The sequence below is a fragment of the Populus euphratica genome, unplaced genomic scaffold, assembly GCF_000495115.2.
Source record: "Populus euphratica unplaced genomic scaffold, PopEup_1.0 scaffold2329.1, whole genome shotgun sequence".
Lineage (NCBI taxonomy): Eukaryota > Viridiplantae > Streptophyta > Magnoliopsida > Malpighiales > Salicaceae > Populus > Populus euphratica.
In genome coordinates, this window is record NW_011502159.1 from 1 (window position 1) to 20,051 (window position 20,051).

Genomic DNA, 20,051 nt, shown 5'->3' on the forward strand with positions numbered 1-20,051 from the left:
TGTAACTTCTAACGCATTGATTAATTGTAGGAATGGACTGATAAAGCTATCATTTGGAAACATGACATTGGAGATGAATATTTTCAACATTTGTAAGCAACCTGGAGATGATAATGATTTACAAGAAGTAGATCATATTGATGAATTAGTTTATGATCAACTTGAATCTACTTTAAGTACAAAATAAGTTGGATGAATCTGAAGATTTGCAAATGATTTCTTCTGAGGAAGAAATCACGGATGAAAAACACACCGAAAATGTTGATGCGGATCTTTTATCAAAAGTGATGACAAATTTGACATCTGACATCACACCAATCAATGATTTCTTTCCTGATGAATCCTTACTTTCTCCTAGTCCAATGCCTTGGTATGGTAAAAATATCAATTTTCTTGCTTCAGGAGATTTGCCAGCTGATTGAAATGCCCAAGACAAAGAAAAGTTTTGAACGAAATGAAGAATTAAACTTATTTAAATATTGTCCTGATCAAATATTTCAAAGATTCATTCCCGACAATGAGGTAAGTAGTGTCATTAAACTTTGTCATTCTGAAGCATGTGGAAGTTATTTCTCGTCAAAAAAGACAGCTGCAAAAATCTTTCAAAATGGATTTTATTGGCCCACCATGTTCAAGGACACGCATGTATTCTGCAAAACTTGTGAAAATTGTCAAAAAGTTGATACTGGTCAAAACATTTTGTTTTATAATTCTCAACTCTATGCATTTCCTAGAGAGCTAAGATCAAGATGGAGCAATCCTTATGGGGCCTGTGATATTGAGAATTCAATGAATGACAATGTTTTTAAGGAAAATGGACATCGTTTGAAAGCTTACTTTGATAATTTTCCTAGTGAAAATGAATCAATTAGTTTGAATGATCTTGTAGATAAAGGTTGATGCCTTCATTGCTTTACCAGGTGGTTTAGGCACATTGGAAGAGATCTTTCATATTTCCTCTTGGGCCCAACTGCACATTCACCATAAACCCATAGGTTTGTTAAATGTTAATGGTTATTATGATAAGTTGTTGTCTTTTCTTGATCATCCTATGGAACAGGAATTTGTAACATCTTCTGCCCGACAAATCATAATCTTTGCTGCTACTGCTGAACAATTGATTGACCAACTACAATATTTCATTCCTGTAATTGATCCTTCCATGAGTTGCATAAATTGGTTAACTAAGGAAAGCCGTAAAAAGCTTAGATTGGATTTGAGCCTTCATTTGTGAAATTTTTGTGTCTTTTGGTTTTATTATTGTGTTTTGTTGTTTCTTATATTTGTTTTAGTGTGTTTCAGGTTTGTCAGTGTTCGTTATTTCAGGTGATATCTTCTATACTCTATCTTTCTACCTTAGAACATTGAGGACAATGTCTCGTTTTGGTTGGGGGAAGAGGGTAGTAGCTAAAAAAAAAAAACTAACTGTGTTTTCTATTTCATAAAGCATGTGCAAAATTGTTGTTACTATAATGGCAGAGTAAGGAGAACTTTTTATGACTCTTGAGACGTATCTTAGTAATCATTCGTAACAAGGTCTATTATAATACTTCTTGAAATATTTAGATTTACAAACTCTCGCATTGTTATCACTTAATTCTGCTCATATACTTATTTAACATGTATTCTTAAATCTTAATTTACACACACACACTTTAAACATATGATTATGGGTTGCATATTGGATTATTACATTATTCATGTTCTTTTGTTAAAGGTAACAACTAAGGGAAAGGGATTGTATATAATTAAAAAAAAGAAAAAAAAGAAGAAAAGAAGAAATGATAATAATAAAAATGTAGATAAGTTTGGCTTCGTAGCCTCCCTAACCTAAGCAATTAAGCCCGAATGGGTGTTTTAACACCTAATACCCTAAAGTCAACTGACTTGGGAGCTATTGGCCCAACGCTTGTTACATGGGTTAAGGAGAAAAGCTTAAAGGAATCATATATTGCACTATCTACATATCAGTATCTGCGACCCGAGTTACTAAGCTCGTAGGGGTGTCTTAACACCTAATGCCCTAAGACCAACTGGTCTGGGAGTCATTAACTGAAAGCTCATTACATGGGTTAAAGATGCATGGTGTTTTAACTTATATATATATATACTAAAAAAAAAAAAGACAAATAATAATCCCAACCCAAGGAAGTTAACCTTAAACATTAGAACAAAAATTTTATTTTCTTCCAAGAAAAGCTCCATAATTATGTGTTGATACATTGAGCACAAAAGAAAGGTTTATGAATATCTTGTTAAGAGGTATTGAGCAGATATATAAATTTAAGGACAGTTTGTTTATCTGGATAGATTAATGGAAGTTAAATGATGAATACCTTGCCTTGTGGAATTTGCAAATTGTTTTTCTATTTTAACGCTTTGATTACTAGGGACTAGTAATAAGCTGGTTGGGGGGTGTGGGGATTGTATATAATTAAAAAGAAAAAAAAGAAAAACATGAAAAAAAAATGATGATAATAAAAATGTAGATAAGTTTGGTTTCGTAGCCTCCCTAACCTAAGCAATTAAGCCCGAAGGGGTGTTTTAACACCTAATACCCTAAAGTCAACTGACTTGGGAGCTATTGGTCCAACGCTTGTTACATGGGTTGAGGAGAAAAGCTTAAGGGAATCAAACATTGCACTATCTACATATCAGTATCTGCGACCCGAGTTACTAAGCTCGTAGAGGTGTCTTAACACCTAATGCCCTAAGATCAACTAGTCTGGGAGTCATTAGCTGAAAGCTCGTTACATGGGTTAAAGATGCATGATGTTTTTAAAGTATATGTATATAGAGTTAAAAAAAAAAAGAAAAAAAAAAGACAAAAATAATAATCCCAACCCAAGGAAGTTAACCTTAAACATTAGAACAAAAATTTTGTTTTCTTCCAAGAAAAGCCCCATAATTATGTGTTGATACATTGAGCACAAAAGAAAGGTTTATTAATATCTTGTTAAGAGGTATTGAGCAGATATATAAATTTAATGAGAGTTTGTTTATCTGGATAGATTAATGGAAGTTAAATGATGAATACCTTGCTTTGTGAAATTTGCAAATTGTTTTAACGCTTTGATTACTAGGGACTAGTAATAAGCTGGTTGAGGGGTGTGATTAGTACTTAAAAGTGCATTTTTATCATGGTTTTATATCATCATTTTGCACTTGAAGTATCAATAACTCCTTAACTAATTTTACACTTGAAGTATCAGTAACTCCTTAACTAAAGCATGTTTTATAATAATATATCTAATAATATAAGATACCTTTAATTTATGGTAAATGTTCATTTTAAATGCAGGCCTATCACATAAATGAAAGGATTGATTGATGAATTTAAGAACTAAAATTGAAAGGATAAAGAGATGGCCAAACTTAGAAAAGAGATGTCGGTGCAATCCAAACCGGAACACTATTCGGTAATTGGGTCATATCTGGAGATATAGATCTCAAATTTAGGTCTACTTTATATGGATGGAAAGGTAAGACATAGGCCTACAACTTTCATATGGAGCCCAAGATCTAAAAAGGTCATTTTCAAGTCCAAATTATTGCAACAACAAAGAAGCCCAAAGCTGTCCTCCAGCCCGAGCACTGTTCAGTATTTTGGCCATATCTGGAGTTCTAGAAGTTCAAATGAGCTTAATTGTTTACACGAGAAAGCTGAGACAATTGCCTACAACTTTCATGTTTTCGAGTGGCTCCAATTTTGACGTTATTAATGACGTTTTGGGCAGACAAGAGAAGATAAGGATTGTCACCCAGTCAAGAGTTGGCCACCCACTCATCAATTAGTCATCAAATCAATAGTTCCCAATCAAAAGTTGGCTACCCACTTATCAATTAGTCATCAAATCAATAGTTCCCAATTTTAGCCTATAAAAGGAGGCATTTGTCATGCATTTAGGCATCTTGGTTTCCAGATCAAGATCATGCTCTTCCTTTCTCTCTTTGTATTTTTTGTAATGTTTATGCTTTGCTTTCATTAATATTAAGTTTATGCCTTTCATTTCCTTTCATTTACTTAGCTAACTTTTATCTTATTTATGTTCTTATTTTGTTTATTTATTTTCTTTTTTTTCATTATGTTTAGCTAAGTTTTATATCAAGGTGAAAAGGTTACACTAATGGTGTAAGAATAAGTATAGTGTAAACTTAATATGGACTTTAATGTTTGATACTAACATGCTTTGTATTTGTTATCTTGTTCACTCTTTAATACTTTGCTTGTTAAATGACTAATCTAGATTTTGAGTTGAATGTGCTAGAAGTCATCTTTCCTTTTCTCTTTCTTTCTTTTTAATTTAGTCTTTCTCATTTTTATTTTATTCATGGGAAATGAGGGGCTGTAGAGTATTTTATGCCTTCTTATCACTGTCTTCGAAAATTCAAGCGATGCTTGATGTTAGTTCTTATAGATGTCATTAACTCGTACCATTTTATTGGTATTATTTGCAGGTTAGGATGCTTCACTCCTTGGATCATTCAAATGTTTTAAAATTTTACTCTTGGTAAGGCTTGTTAGCATGGGGTAATAGCTCTCAAGATTCTTATTTTCATCCAATGTATTTATTTGTCACTTAGTAATACAGTTCATGCTTTTCTTTGTTTCATTAGTTACCTTTTCGGTTTCTTCACACCTCCTGATGTATGTATTAGGTACGAAACGCCATCTCACTTGTGGTTGGTTTTGGAATATTGTGTTGGTCGAGATCTCATGGCCTTATTGCGACAGGTAGAGAGTGTTTAATGTTTATTGCATGCCTTGTTTTTCTTTAATGAATTTCTCATGACCTTATTGCGACAGGTAGAGACTGTTTAATGTTTATTGTATGCCTTGCTTTTCTTTAATGAATTTCTCATTCTTTTGCTGGACACAAGGGGAACTGTGTAATCGATCTTTCATGCTCAGGATTAAAAATAATATGACTGATAATTTTATTGGTGAATTGTTTTTAGAAATACAAGGCAGAATAAAAAGCCAGGCTTTGTTTGCGATTTTGACCTCCTAAAGATTAGACAATTGTTTAGTTTAACACAAAAGCATGATCATAATTATATAGCATGTATAAATATAAATCAAAGTAATGTACTTATATATGAAATTGAATTATAACAATTTCCAAGCATGCATACTAATATATACAAAGCAAGTTAAAATAACTAAATATAAAATTTAAACTAAAATAAATTTAGAAGACACTTGTTGAAAATTCTTGTTCATAGATATGGTGTTATTGTCAAGGATTAAGCCTTTTGTCTTTAAGACTTAAATCTTGTCATTTGGTGTAAATGATTTCTTGCAAGTAGTCTTTCAGTATTTCAACAACTTAACTTTTAAATGATGCCTTTCCTTTGAAAATCTATGAACCAAAAGATTGTGAACTCAAAATCTTTCTACAAATCTTTTACGTTTTAGTATGGAGATAGCAGGGAAGAATGATAAAGAAAACAAGATCTCTATCTCTTGTATTCCTTACACAATAGCGCTAACTCTTTTCTCTCACAAAATTACTAACTTGTTTCTCTTAAAGGTTATTACGAGAACTCTTTCTTTCCTCTTCTTCACTCTTCACTTCACACACCAAAAACAAGAATTATCTCCTCACAACTTCACGACCTATTTATAGGAACACAAAGTCTTCATTTTCATCATTACATGTCATTTTGATTTACCAACCACACTCATATATGTTAAATCCTAGCACACTCACATTTCACATCATTAACCTAACACACTAACATTTCCACTCACATTTAATGTGTATAAACCTAACACATTCATTTTTAACAAAGAATACTTACATTGACATCATTACATATGTTATTTTCAATTTACTTTTTATTTTACCAATTAACTATTTCACCATGCACGTACAATTAGGTGAATAATTTCTATTAGGTGAATGCGAGTCAAGGGTTCAAGTCAAGGGTTCAATAAGATCAATCTCTCATTCATTTACAATTTGTTTTAATTATGAGCATGTTTTATGTTTGTGTTAAAATAATTTTTTTACAATCCTTCGTACGAATGAAAATTGTTTAACTATAATAAAAGACTCAAAGATTCATAGAAAGATAATGACTTGGCAAATTATTACATCATTTTCAGATTGATGATAACTGTTTGGGCCAATGACAATCATTCTTTTAAATAGATGATTTTCTTGTGCTTTCTTTAATGTAAACACATCTTTAAAGAATGTAGCATTCCTTGATTCCATAATTATATTAAGATGCATATTCTTAATACTATACAAGAAATCAATATGCACTATTATTATAGGTATATCCGATAAATACACAATCCACAGTTTTAGGTCTTGTCTTGACTAGTTTGAGATTAGTATTGTTAACTTTGCAAGACACACCCATACTTTAAGGTATATGTAGGAAGATCTTCTATCTTTTCATAATTCATATGATGTTTTCTCTAGCTTGTTATGCAGTACTTTGTTAAGTATATAATTGATAATTAAAGTTTCCCCCCCATAAGTTATGAAGAGCTCCTGAACTTATCAACATGACATTCATAATTTATTTTAAAGTTCAGTTCTTGCATTCTGTAATGCTGTTTTGTTAAGGTGAATAAAGAGCTATTTTTGTGTGGATAATGCCATTTTGAGAACAACACTTTTTAATGATGCTTTGTATTCTCTACATCTATCACTTGTTATTATCTTTATTTTTTTATCAAGTTGATTTTCAACTTCATTCTTAAATAGGTATAGCAATACCTTATGCAATTATCTATAAAAGTAACATAATATTTTTTTTTTTACCGTTGGTTTGCACAAACTTTAAATTATTAATATCTAAATGAATTAAACCTAGAATATCATTATTTCTTTTAATTATTTGAAATGAAGTTTTTATGAATTTTGATTCTACATAAATTTCACACTTATAATTTTCTAAAAAAATCATACTTGGAATAATTCATGTTTTATTAATTTTTGCATAGAATTATAATTCACATGATTTAATCTACCATGCCACACATCACAAGATTCAAACAAACAAGAAAATACAATCTTTTTATTATTCTTATCAATAGTTACAATGATTATCACATTCATTTTAAAAAGATCATCACAAAGATAACCCTTTTCTATAAACATACCACTTAGAAAGTATAAATTTGTCACTCTTAAAGATCATCTTAAAATCATTTTTGATCAACAATGAGTCAGACATTAAGTTCTTCCTAATATACTAGCATTTATGCCATCTGTTCTGTTTTGTCATTGGGCAACAAACAGGCTTGTATAGTCAATTGAACCGAATCCTGTTTTATCTACACCAATTTTCTACTGTTAGGAACGGAAATGTAGTGAAATTTGCACAGAACTTGGAATGCATATCAATATAATTTTCTTCTAATTTTGATTTGACACTCAAGGTGACAAAAAAACTGAGACATTGGCCTCACATAGCATTTGGGTATCTTATGCATTAAACCTATGGTGATAAATATGGAAGTTAGGTTGCACAATTGCCAATGATATTGGCTTGTAATTTCAGCGTAACATGTTGTATTCCCATCTTGTGAATTTGTTGCTGTTTCATGTAGTTCAATCAAGCAAACGATTTCAAATTTTATTATATGCAATGTCCAGTGAAAGATAATTTCACGAAGATACTTTATAATTGACTTTCAGGACAATCAGCTGCCTGAAGACTCAATTCATGATCTTGCCCTTGACTTAGTTAGAGCTTTGCAGTAAGAAATGCTGATTGGCAATTAATTTTGTTTCTACATGATGTCTGTAATAATTGTCCGCTTTCAATATTGTTTTTTAACAACGATCACTTCTGTTAGGTTCTTACACTCAAAAGGAATCATTTACTGTGATTTAAAACCATCAAATATCCTCTTAGATGAGAATGGACACACAAAGGTACATTTTGCATTTTTATTTTTGTATGATTGAGTAATTTTCTAGTTTTTGCTATGTACATGATTGGTATTCATGCTTATTTGTGCAATGAAGCTATGTGATTTTGGATTGGCAAGAAAATTGAGCGATTTAACAAAAACTCCTTCGTCCATGGTAGGTGTTCTAACTGTTCAGCATTTAACATGCTATTTGCATAACATTTGACGTGGCATCACGACATGGAGCTTGTCCTTTTATTATCTGGTTACAATTTTTTATGACTATTAACTTTGTTTTTATGTATTTACTTAGTTGCCACAAGCAAAACGTGGAACACCTTGTTATATGGCTCCTGAACTATTTGAGGATAGGGGTGTCCATTCGTATGCATCTGACTTTTGGGCTTTAGGCTGTGTACTGTATGAGTGCTATGCAGGGAGGCCTCCTTTTGTGGGAAGAGAATTCACACAGCTAGTGAAATCCATACTCTCAGATTCGCCGCCACCCCTCCCCGGCACTCCAAGCCGTCCCTTTGCCAACTTAATCAGTTCTCTTCTAGTAAAAGATCCAGCTGAAAGAATCAAGTGGAGCGAACTTTGTGGACATGCTTTCTGGATGTCTAAAATTTCTCCAGTGCCATTACCTCCTCAAACGGCCTTTGATAATATGACTGAGCTTTGTGCTAAGCCTTGCCTCTCAGAACGTAATGGTGACAGATTTTTAGCAAATAGGACCCCTCCTAGACATCATGAAAAAGATGCAAAAGGGACCCCAAAACTGGATGAGAATTCTATATTAGGATCAAGAGGTCATGAGACACCAGTTAAAGGTATGCCAAGTGGCAGGAAAACTCAAACAAAGGCCTCTGGCAGGGTGGTTGAGGAGAAGCAGAAAGATCCTTCCAATGCTACTAGGCGTGTTAATCTCTTAAGGTTGTCGAGGATAGCAAAATCAAATTTACCGAGGGAGAATGAGAAGGAAAACTACAGGAGGCCCTTGCCTAATGGCTCCAAGAATGATTCTGAGGTCAAAATTGAGAACACTGATATGGAGCTTGATTTTAACGAGAACACTGAAGACGAGACACATGATGAACTTGACGGGTTAGATAACCCAAACAGTATAGCAGAAGAGGTGGTCAATAACATTCCCCAATTGGAAACCTATCCTATGGTAAACGCACCTGTCTCAGATGAATCAAGAACAAATGATCAGGATTCATCTTCAGAGCATGTTGATATGTTTTCTACTCCACTCAGTGCTAGTCCTCAGCTCACAAATCAGAGAAATAAAGAAGGTTTAGTGTCAGCCCTTGAGTTTGATTCTTCAAAATCATCCCATGACCTTTCACAGGTCCTTTGGCATCCATCTGATCTATCTGTCAGACCTGTAATGCCCAGTAGAAAAGCTGATAAAGTGTCAGATATTATTCCCTCTCTTCCATTCGAGGCCTTGCAACCATCTGATTTTGTAAGGATGTCTAAGGAGCAGCTCGATGCACTCACCAATAAGATCATATCCATTTTAAATGGAAACACTAGCATCGGGGAAAAGTTGAATGTAATTAGATACCTTGAGATGTTGAGTAGCAATGCTGACACAGCCAATATCCTGACAAATGGGCCAATAATGCTCATGCTCGTTAAAATGCTTCGACTGTCCAAGACCCCAGCTTTGCGTGTTCAACTTGCTTCATTGATTGGCTTGTTAATTCGTCATTCAACTTTTATTGAAGATGATTTGGCAAATTCTGGAATTCTGGGCTCACTAACAGATGGCCTTAGAGACAAGCAGGAAAAAGTAAGGAGATTTTCCATGGCTGCTTTAGGTGAGTTGCTGTTTTATATATCCACCCAGAATGATCAGAGCAAAGATAACAATCCGCCAGAATCTCCATCAAAGGACAGCAGATCCACATTGGGCTGGCAGGTTAGCTTTCTACCTTTCATAAATTTCTTTTTTGCATGCTATATTGCATGAAACTTGATTTTTCAATTCAATGAAGTCTCGTTTTTTCACATCTTTTCATCTGTACACATCTGTCAGATTCTGTGTAATGGAGAGACTCCTTTTTCTGTGATTCACGGAGTTTCAAAAGTCATTCTCTGATAGGAAGTTCTGCTGATGTGTAATGTCCTTTTTTATGCGTCCTTTTATTCTGCTATTTTCTTCATTTAATAGTGTTCTTTTACTGGAAGCAGGTTCCAAACTCATTGATTTCATTGGTGTCATCCATTTTACGTAAAGGAGAGGATGATATAGCTCAACTTTATGCATTGAGGACAATTGAAAACATTTGCAGTCAAGGGGGACACTGGCCAGCTCGCTTCACTAGCCAGGATGTGATTAGTAACCTCTGTTATATATTAGAGCTGTAGGGAAACAGGAGAGCATCAGGCTTACTGCAGGTTCATGTTTAGTTCGCCTGACAAGATTTAACCCTCCTAGCATTCAATCAGTAATGGAGAAACTGTCTTTCAAGGATACAGCAACTACCCTTGTCAAGGGCAGCCCACGTGAGCAGCAAATAAGTTTGAACCTCTTAAACATAGCTATGCTTGGAATTCATGTGTTCACAAATATTGGACGGCACCTTTCAAATTTGGCGGAGGATAAGAATTTGGTCCCAAGTCTCATGTCTCTTACTGAGCAGGGTAGTGACATTTTGAGGGGAAAGACACTTCTTTTCATTGCTCATCTTTGTAAAAATGCTAGGAGGTGTCTACCACACTTTTTTTGCAATCCGAGGTTACTATCTGCAGTGGATAGGGTAGCAAAAGAGAAGGACATCTATATCCTACAAAGTCTAGATGCATTTGTGCATGCTGTGGCATCTACTATACCAAGTTTACTACATATTATAACAGGAGATATTCAGCAAATGATGGGAGGAAGACGCCATGGTCACAGCTCTGCCATTGCACATCGAATTGCTCCAAAGACCAATGTTCATTTGTTTCCAGTTGTTCTTCATCTTCTTGGTAGTTCTTCATTTAAGTTGAGGGTGGTGAGCCATCAAGTTATGCAGCAGCTGGCAAATTTAGTCAGTCATGGAGACACCATTTCAAGTAGGAAGCTGGAGCTGAGTAACTTTTTGCTGCTTGTTTATTTCTTATTTTTACATTTATGTTTCATTTTTTCTCGTAATTGAACGAAACTTTAGAATATAAAGTGCAAAGTCATTGTTTGGCTAGATTTCCTTGTCTAGATGTAAATAATTAAAATGCGATATGAAGTTTGAGGTATAAATGCTTGAACGAGCTGGCTTGACCCAGTAAAATTAGGGCATTACATAGTTGGCAAAATGCCTCTTCAAGTGGCAACTTAATACACCTGCCATATATAGGGTATAATAATCCTTTTTTCTTTTGGCTGACTCGATTAAATTAGAGTTAATTTATTGTTTTGCAACTTGCTATGGAACATGTTTAGTTGTTGAAGAAAGATAACTGCAAGGCTGGTAAAATATAATGCTTGGACAAGTAGTGATCCGTTATACAAGAAGGTATAGGATAACAAATTGCGCCAAAAGATTGTGCTTAGCTCAGATGGATATGGAGTAGTGTAGAATTTCTTAGGTGGACATTTCCACAATTATTTTCTTATTTTGGTAAATAAGCATTAAATTTCTTTTATGATGGAGCACTTCTGATCACCACAGGGAGCAAAATGATGATTCAAATACTGAAATATTTTTTTGTTTAATTTCCAGGGCAGAGATGACTTCCAAATAACCCTTCTTCGAGTTCTTGAATCTGTTGCTGAGGAGTGTCTTGTAATTCTTGAAAGCCCCAACATTTTCATTGGTGAAATCCTTCCTGGTCTAGCTGTTCTGTACAAGGGCAACAAGGATGGTGATGCCAGATTTTTGTGCCTTAAAATTCTGTTTGATGTGATGATCATTTTCTTGAATGAACCTTTGGAAGATGACCAAAGATCAGAGGCTTTAAAGTCCATATCCATTATTCATTTCCTACCTCTCTACCCTACCTTTATTGAAGATGAAGATCCCATTCCCATGTATGCGCAGAAGCTCCTTGTGATGCTCATTGAGTTTAATTACATAAAAATATCAGACATTCTACATCTGAAGACAGTCTCACAGTGCTTTGAGTTTTTGCTTGGTGACCTATCAAGTGCAAATGTCAATAATGTTCAGCTGTGTCTGGCTTTGGCATCAGCTCCCGAAATGGAATGCAAGTTGCTTTCTCAATTAAAAGTGGTTAGGAGGATTGGAAACCTTCTTGAGTTTGTGTATGCCAAGGACATGGAAGATTTTCTTGAGCCAACTCTTGGCCTGTGTAGGGCATTCCTTCTATGCTCGGTTGGCAGTAAAAGAGGACTTGCTTACAAAATAGAGCCAGCACTTATGAATGATTCTTCTGAGGCAAGCACTGCAGTTGATCAACAGCAATGCATAAGAGATGTAATGGACTTTGGTAGCAATGTAGGTGTTTTACTGGAGTTGAGTAGGTCCTGTGAGGCAAATATTGGAGATATAGCTTCTGAATGTTTGTTGTTGTTGCTGAAGGCAGCTCCAAGGGAAGCCACAACTGGTTTTCTAACTAATCTGCTGAAGGTTAGTACAATCCTCGAGTCTTCACGCAATGGTGTTCCCCACTTAGTTTTGCAGCGGATACTACATGCTCTTGCTTATTCTTGTCAGCAGTATTTGTCCCACGCAATGATACTATCCATATCCATAAACGAGATTTCAAGGATTGAAGTAATTCTTTTGGAGCTGAAAAATTCAAGCCCCCCTGATTTAGCCAGTGCAGCTTTGCTTGCGGCCTCGGAGTTGCAGCGCCTGCCTCGTTGCATTTGAAGTCCTTGAGGTTGTTTGTTGGTTTCTTTTACCTTCTTGGTTTGTTTAGCAAAGTTTAGGATTTCTGACATCTATTAGTTTCCTATTATTCACAGGTATAATGCAAGTTAGTTGGCTTGTAACAGGATGAGAAAGTCAGGTTTCCTGAATTCTATATAAAGGCTCATGGTCCTGCCCCCTCAGTCTTGAGGTGAGCTCAGTCTTTAATGCATATTACTAGTATAGTGCCCTCTTACGGGCCTGTTTTTATATAATCTTTGTAAGCTTTCTATCATTGTTATAAACATGTAATCAAGTCATTTTTTTACCTTCAGAATCGGCTTTAAAGCAACTAGATCATTTTTGTGCAACCTTGTCCTTTTCTTTAAGACTGCACATACTTGGGCTTCGTGTGTGAAGAAATTAGATTATTCTAATGACTTGGAAATTGAACACGGTCACTTCCATTGGTTCACCAATCATCGGTGAAAGCCCTTTTTGCTTTATCACTGTATTTTAATCTCAAGCTTCAACTTTCCTTCAATTATGCTGGGGCCTGGATGGAGATGGACATCCTAAATTTGTGAACTTGCTTGGAATTTGAAAGCTTATACTTTTCAATTGACAATGAGTTATTATTTAAGTGATTAGACAGGGACCAATCAAGCTGACCCATTAAAACCATTTCATTTTAGTTTGCTTGCCACTAAGTGATCTAATTATTTTTATCTGCGGTTAGCTGGTTATTGACCTGATTCCATGGTAACATAATTGAATGAAGTCTCGGGATGACAGGTTTGAAATTGTAGCTTCTAGCCGTAGATATGGTGGCGTTAGATTGTAGCAAGGTTCAGGGAACTTGATGCTGACGGCTGATGCTGTTATGTTCAATTTGATTCTTGATACGGTCTTGGACCATTTGAAATTTTGGAGATAAGTCGTATCCTTCCTTATCCATGTTATCTTTGATAAGCTTTGCTATGGACAGCTGCGACTGCTTGCATTGGTTGCGCCTAGCTGTCTGTGCTAACTACTGTTAATCATGCATGGTGATCCCAAGAAACCATGCGTGTTTGATTTGTATGCATAGATAGGATCAGTGACTTGAGCAGCCACAGCTGGTGGTGGCAAATTCATCATTGTTTAAGTTAAGTGGTTGGCTTCAACCGAATTTACCCTGTTCCTGCATAGTTCCTTTTCATAAAGAACTTTCATCTAGGTCAATTGGCCAGTATGCTAAGATGCAAGGCGTTGTATCACTTGTACACTATTCTTTGTCAGACCACAAAGTTGCTTTGGGTTGGATATATGGGATTATTATGATCCTAAAATTAGGGAAACCAAATTCACGGGACACAAAGAATCTACTCCAACAAACATATCACAACAAAATTCAACCAATCTGTCTCTTCCCCATACATGCCAACGTGCAAATTCTCATCATCACCCATTCATCATATGCCACGTGGAACAGGACCCCACCTAATGATGCCCTTAGTCATACTTTTAAAACGCCTCCATCATAACTGGCACCAAAAGATCCCATACTGTCAACTGGCACCCCTTCTTTTCTCAAACAAAACTTTCATTACCCCCACATTTTATTACTCTGTCCAAGCAAGTGTGACATTGATTTCTTGATCATTAGAATGGCCTCCTTTTGTTTTTTCATAGTACTCATTGTGCCTTTAATAACCTTTCCTTTGCTTTCTTCTTCCACTCAGCTAAATTCAAAAACCTCGCCTTATCCTATCTCTACTGCACCACCATTCCTAGCCAATCCTCCTCCACTTTCTCCTTTCCAAGAACTGTCACCGGATATTGCTCCACTATTGCCTTCTCCTGGTGGTGTGCTCCATTCCCCAACCGTATCGTCAGTTCCCACCATTCCCTCCACCCCAAGCCCGCCTAATCCAGATGAGGTGGTGGCACCAGGGCCTGATTCTGCTTTCTCACCCCTAGGAGCATTGCCGGCTTCCTCTGCATCACCTCGAAACTTGATAAACTTTGCTATTGCTGTGGGGTTTATAATATTGGTCAATCTAGATTTTCAGAATGTGAGTCTTTTGCTGGCTAAATGATTCGAACCTTTTGAAAAGAGTAATTGATCTTGTAGTTCTAGTATTTCCATGTTCGTCTATCCGTAATTAGCATACAACATCGTGCATGTAGTTATTATTCTTCTGATGAGTTGATGCATTGCCATGGATTGTCATTTATTTTTTCAAGGTAGACTATCTTAAGTCACGAACTGGTTGCATTCTTTAATATCTGCATCTCTTGAGAAGCTAGTGCCTCTGCAATTACGTCATGTCAGTGTTTTGATGCATATAGTATCGGTTCTTGCCAGCAAAGGCTACCCCTACTGGAGTAGCATTTGGATTCCTGCTGGCACATGGTTTTGATCCGGATCAATATGGAACAAACTATTTCTATTCCATGTGCATGTGATCAGCACAAAAAGGACTATGAATTAGGTGATCATTTATCGAAAAATCTGTCACATTTTAACTAATCATGATTAATTTAATAATGCTTTTATCTACTTTCCATTGTATCATTGTTCTTTTTTTTAAAAAAAAGGTTGTCCTATGTGTTTCAAGTGAAAACACAAGTCTAACCAAGTCAACATGACAGCTTGGGATCAGTAACCAATTAAGCAAAACATATGTTCAGATCTGGAAAAGGGAGTTGCACATTTGGTTATAGCAATGCTAAGCTGTATAAAGTTGCGCTGAATTCTTTGGCTAAGGATATCACCTGTACTTCCAATACGAACGTTGTTGATCTCAACCAGCTGCGGAAAGTTTAAAGGCTAGAAAAAAGAGGGTTGTAGCTCTCAGGAAATAGTAGGTATCCAGGAGCTTCTTGTGCAACCTAAAGACAAAAGGAGTTACATTCTTTCTAAGATAGGGTTTGGTTAGGAGTATAGATAAGAGACATGCGCATGACAGAAATTAATGTATTTGGTTCTCGGAGAAGAAGGCAATCTAATTTTTTTATTTTATCTCTAGAATGAAAACAAGTGAAAATCTTAAACCTTTTCCAGAACACAACAAAAACAGAATACATTATGAAATTCTTGTGATTGACAAGTGCAAGGTTTATGGTTTGTTTGGATTGCGTCCCAAACAGCTTTGTCCAAAAATTTAAAATTTTATTTTTGTTTAAAATTATGTTTTTATGATTTTAGATCATTTTGATGTATTGATGTTAAAAATAATTTTTAAAAAACAAAACATAATTATTTTAGTGTATTTTTAAACAAAAAATACTTTAAAAATATAATTATTACCACTCACAAACACCCTTTAATGTGTCATAGCCTTAATAATATAGGGATGAAAAATATCTTCAAATCCAATTTTACTCATCTACTAAAACTTTAGCAATCTAATCTTAACTAAAAAGAAAGCAAGAAAATCCCAGGTGCATCCATCAAATTAGGCATGACTCTATTTAATTGATGAATAACAAGAAAATAGAGGATATTAAATCCCTAATTTATAAGGTATTATAACTGGATTAGCATTCCCTTTATGCTTAGAAAAAGTTGCTGACCTTAAGAATTTCAAATAGATTAGAAAAATTAATTCTGATTTGGTAACTTTTGTTGTCTCTTCTACCATTTTCTTGTTGAGCTTCATTTCTTTATTTTTTCGTGGATAAAAATAATGATTCTTTCCTACTTAGTTGTTAAATTAATTAATTTTTTTTCTAAACTAGGAGAATCATTAAACAATCCTTCCTAATTTATATAAAAAAATTTGTTGTCCATTAGTTTCCTTGATGCACTAGGAAACTTTGTTCTTTTTTTAACGATAAGAATCCTCTTCCATTAAGGATCAGATTTGGCCTAATTATATTTCACAAAAATAGAAGAATAATTTTTAATTTTTAATCCTTGTAACATTAGCAAATATAAGCCTAAACAAGATTGACTTTTGAACCGAACACATCAACCCCTATTAAGACTTGAATTGGGCTCTTCTTGGACTTAGATTATATGAATTAGAGGCTGTCATTCACGTTCATTTGGCACCTCAAGCTCCTCTAGGTCCATCTTTAGTCATATATTTTGAATAAGCTCATTTAATGTCTCTTTAAGTTTCTTTGCTCTAGCTCTCGTAATTGATTCACTTGGCACTGCCAATGGATCTTTAGTGTGATTAAAATTGGTGTTAGGCCGATTCTTATATGGTATTTTGATATTTTCACATAGATCGTTCGTCATTATTGATTTATGTAAGGGTATTTTTGTATATGCATTATTTTATGAACAATAAAATAAAAAAATACCATTAGGAGTAAAAAAATAATTGTATTGGGTAGGGGTATATTGGTATTTTTTTTTATTTTATATACAGTTGAATTGCAAATGAACCATTGGATCCAAAAGATTTAATGCATTGGGATTAAAGGTATTAGAGTCTTTTAGATCTAGTTTTTTTAGTTGATTGTTGGTTTGCATGAGGGTAATGCAGTAATTTACCATTAAAATAACATTTCTAATTAGAAAAAGTTGATGGCGCGCTAGGGAGTGGGAGACATCGCGTCTTTGGGGCAGCACATACGACGTCTCCTAGTGGTAAAAAATGGGATTTCGCCCTATAGTTTGATTCCCGCCTTCTCATCTTCCATCTTAGATGATACGTGTAGTCCAAATATTCCTGGTTTATTGCTGATGACCCTTCTTTTTTTCTCCTTCATTTCCTTCTCCTTCCCTAATAAATACATTATGGTCTTTTTAGTGTTATTATAATTTTAGATTTATTCAATTTACTTTTGATTTGTATATTTTCATCATTTTCCCTTTTGTTAAAGTTTTATGTGTTTTTAATTTAACCCTTGGTTTCTAATTTGTATATATAATGATTTTTTATTCAATCCTCATGCTTTTAATTTTGTATTTTTACCCCTTTACCCTTTCGACAAAGTTTTTATAGCTTTTATTCTTCAAATCAACTTTTTTATTTTGGTTTTTTCAATGATAATTATGATAATTTCAATTTGATTTCTATTCTTTTGATTTATCATGGTTTTTATTTTTTCAATAATAATAATAATAATAATAATAATAATAGCAAGAGCAACAACAACAACAACAACAATAATAATAATGTTAGTTATGAAAATAAGAACAACACCAATAGTGGTTATAAAAAAAATAGTAACAATAATAATAATATTATTGATGATGATAACAATAATAATAATAATTAGATTATTAATGATAATCATAATAACAATAGTTGCATTTGTAGTGATAATGATAGTAACAATAATAATAATTGTAATGATAGTGTTAGTAATGAGAATACTAATACTAATAATAATAATAATTAACATGATATTAGTAATTGTTGTTGTGGTGATGGTGGTGGTAGTAATAATAATAATAATGAACATAATAATGTCATTGATGATGATGATTATGATGATAATAGTAATAGTAATAATTAAACATTTATTATCTCATGTTGATTTAACCTTTATTAACATTGTTACATGATTAGTACTTAAAAGTGCATTTTTATCATGGTTTTATATCATCATTTTGCACTTGAAGTATCAATAACTCCTTAACTAAAACATGTTTTATAATAATATATCTAATAACCTAAGATACCTTTAATTTGTGGTAAATATTCATTTTAAATGCAGGCCTATTAGATAAATGAAAGGATTGATTTATGAATTTAAGAACTGAAATTGAAAGGATAAAGAGATGGCCAAACATAGAAAAGAGATGTCGGTGCAATCCAAACCGGAACACTGTTCGGTAATTGGGTCATATCTGGAGCTACAGATCTCAGATTTAGGTCCAATTTATATGGATGGAAAGGTAAGACATAGGCCTACAACTTTCATATGGAGCCCAAGATCTAAAAAGGCCATTATCAAGTCCAAATTGTAGCAACAACAAAGAAGCCCGAATCTGTCTTCCAGCCCGAGCACTGTTCGGTATTTTGGCCATATCTGGAGTTCTAGAAGTCCAAATGAGCTGAATTTTTTACACAAGAAAGCTGAGACAATTGCCTACAACTTTCATGTTTGCAACTGGCTCCAATTTTGACGTTATCAATGACGTTTTGGGCAGACAAGAGAAGATAAGGATTGTCACCAAGTCAAAAGTTGGTCACCCACTTATCAATTAGTCATCAAATCAATAGTTCCCATTTTTGGCCTATAAAAGGAGGCATTTGCCATGCATTTAGGCATCTTGATTTCCAGATCAAGATCATGCTCTTCCTTTCTCTCTTTGTATTTTTTATGCTTTGTTTTCATTAATATTAAGTTTATGCCTTTCATTTCCTTTCCTTTACTTAGTTAACTTTTATGTTCTTATTTTGTTTATCTATTTTGCTTTCTTTCATTATGTCTAGCTAAGTTAATTATGTCAAGGTGTTAAAAGTACTTTGGTTTAGCACACAATCGAGCCTTAGAGAGTTAGGTTTGATATCTTGCCAAACTCATAAGTGCTTGAGCCTTGCATATAGCCAAGCCAAATGAAGTTGGGTTTAGAGCCTTATTTGACCCTTAAGCACTTGGGCTTGACATTTAGCTAGGTGACATTGGTTCTGACATCTTGTCAGATTCACAAGTAGGGGCCTGGCTCGTAACTGAGCCAAAAAGAGTTGGATTTATTACCTTGCCGGACCTATAAGCACCTAAGTCTGGCATGTAATCGAGCCCAAGAAAATTGGGTTTAGTTTCTTGCTAAACCCATAAACGATTGGGTCCAGCACATAGTCGAACCCAAAAGAGTTAGGTCTAGCATGTAGTAGAGCCTAAAGAAAATGGGACCTATAAATACTTTGTCTTAGCATGTAGTCGAGCCCAAGGGAAATGGATTTGGCACCTTGTCTGACTCATAAATACTTAGTCTTAGCATGTAGCCGAGTTTAAAAAAATTAAGTAAGATATTTTGCCAATCTTATAAGTGGTTAAGCCTAGCACATAGCTGAGCTTAAGAGAGTTAAGCTTGGTATCTTATCAGACCCATAAGCATTTAGACTTGGTATATAGTTGAGCATAAATGAGTTAGGTCTAACACTTTGTTATGCTAATAAGCATTTGGGTTTTGAGGTTTTTTTTGAAATATTTTGAAAAAAATCAGGCATTTTAATACTGAATCTATATCGTATAGTGTAAAAATACAACCCAATATTAAAAATAAAATTATTAAAAAACATGCGAACAAATCATAAATATTTTGAAATGACCCTTAAAAGTTTTGGATTTTTTTAATATATAATATTATAATATATATTATTATAATTAAATATATTATAAAATATATGGGTTGGGCTGATTGGTGGCCCAACAAATCTGGGCTCATTTTTTGGGTGGGTTGGACTTGGCCC

At 34.2% G+C, this 20,051-nt stretch overlaps 1 protein-coding gene across 1 annotated transcript; it reads left to right on the forward strand.

Annotated features, from left to right (window-relative positions):
• Positions 1-4,460: 4,460 nt before the first annotated feature.
• LOC105118905 (serine/threonine-protein kinase ULK4-like) lies at positions 4,461-13,204 on the forward strand. The gene is given in 12 exon segments (XM_011016963.1): positions 4,461-4,511; positions 4,660-4,713; positions 4,786-4,807; positions 7,662-7,723; positions 7,823-7,901; positions 7,995-8,054; positions 8,193-9,809; positions 10,082-10,244; positions 10,247-10,925; positions 10,927-10,948; positions 11,593-12,715; positions 12,801-13,204. Coding segments are annotated over 11 exon segments (3,918 nt in total). The 5' UTR covers positions 4,461-4,464; the 3' UTR covers positions 12,706-12,715; positions 12,801-13,204.
• Positions 13,205-20,051: the final 6,847 nt, after the last annotated feature.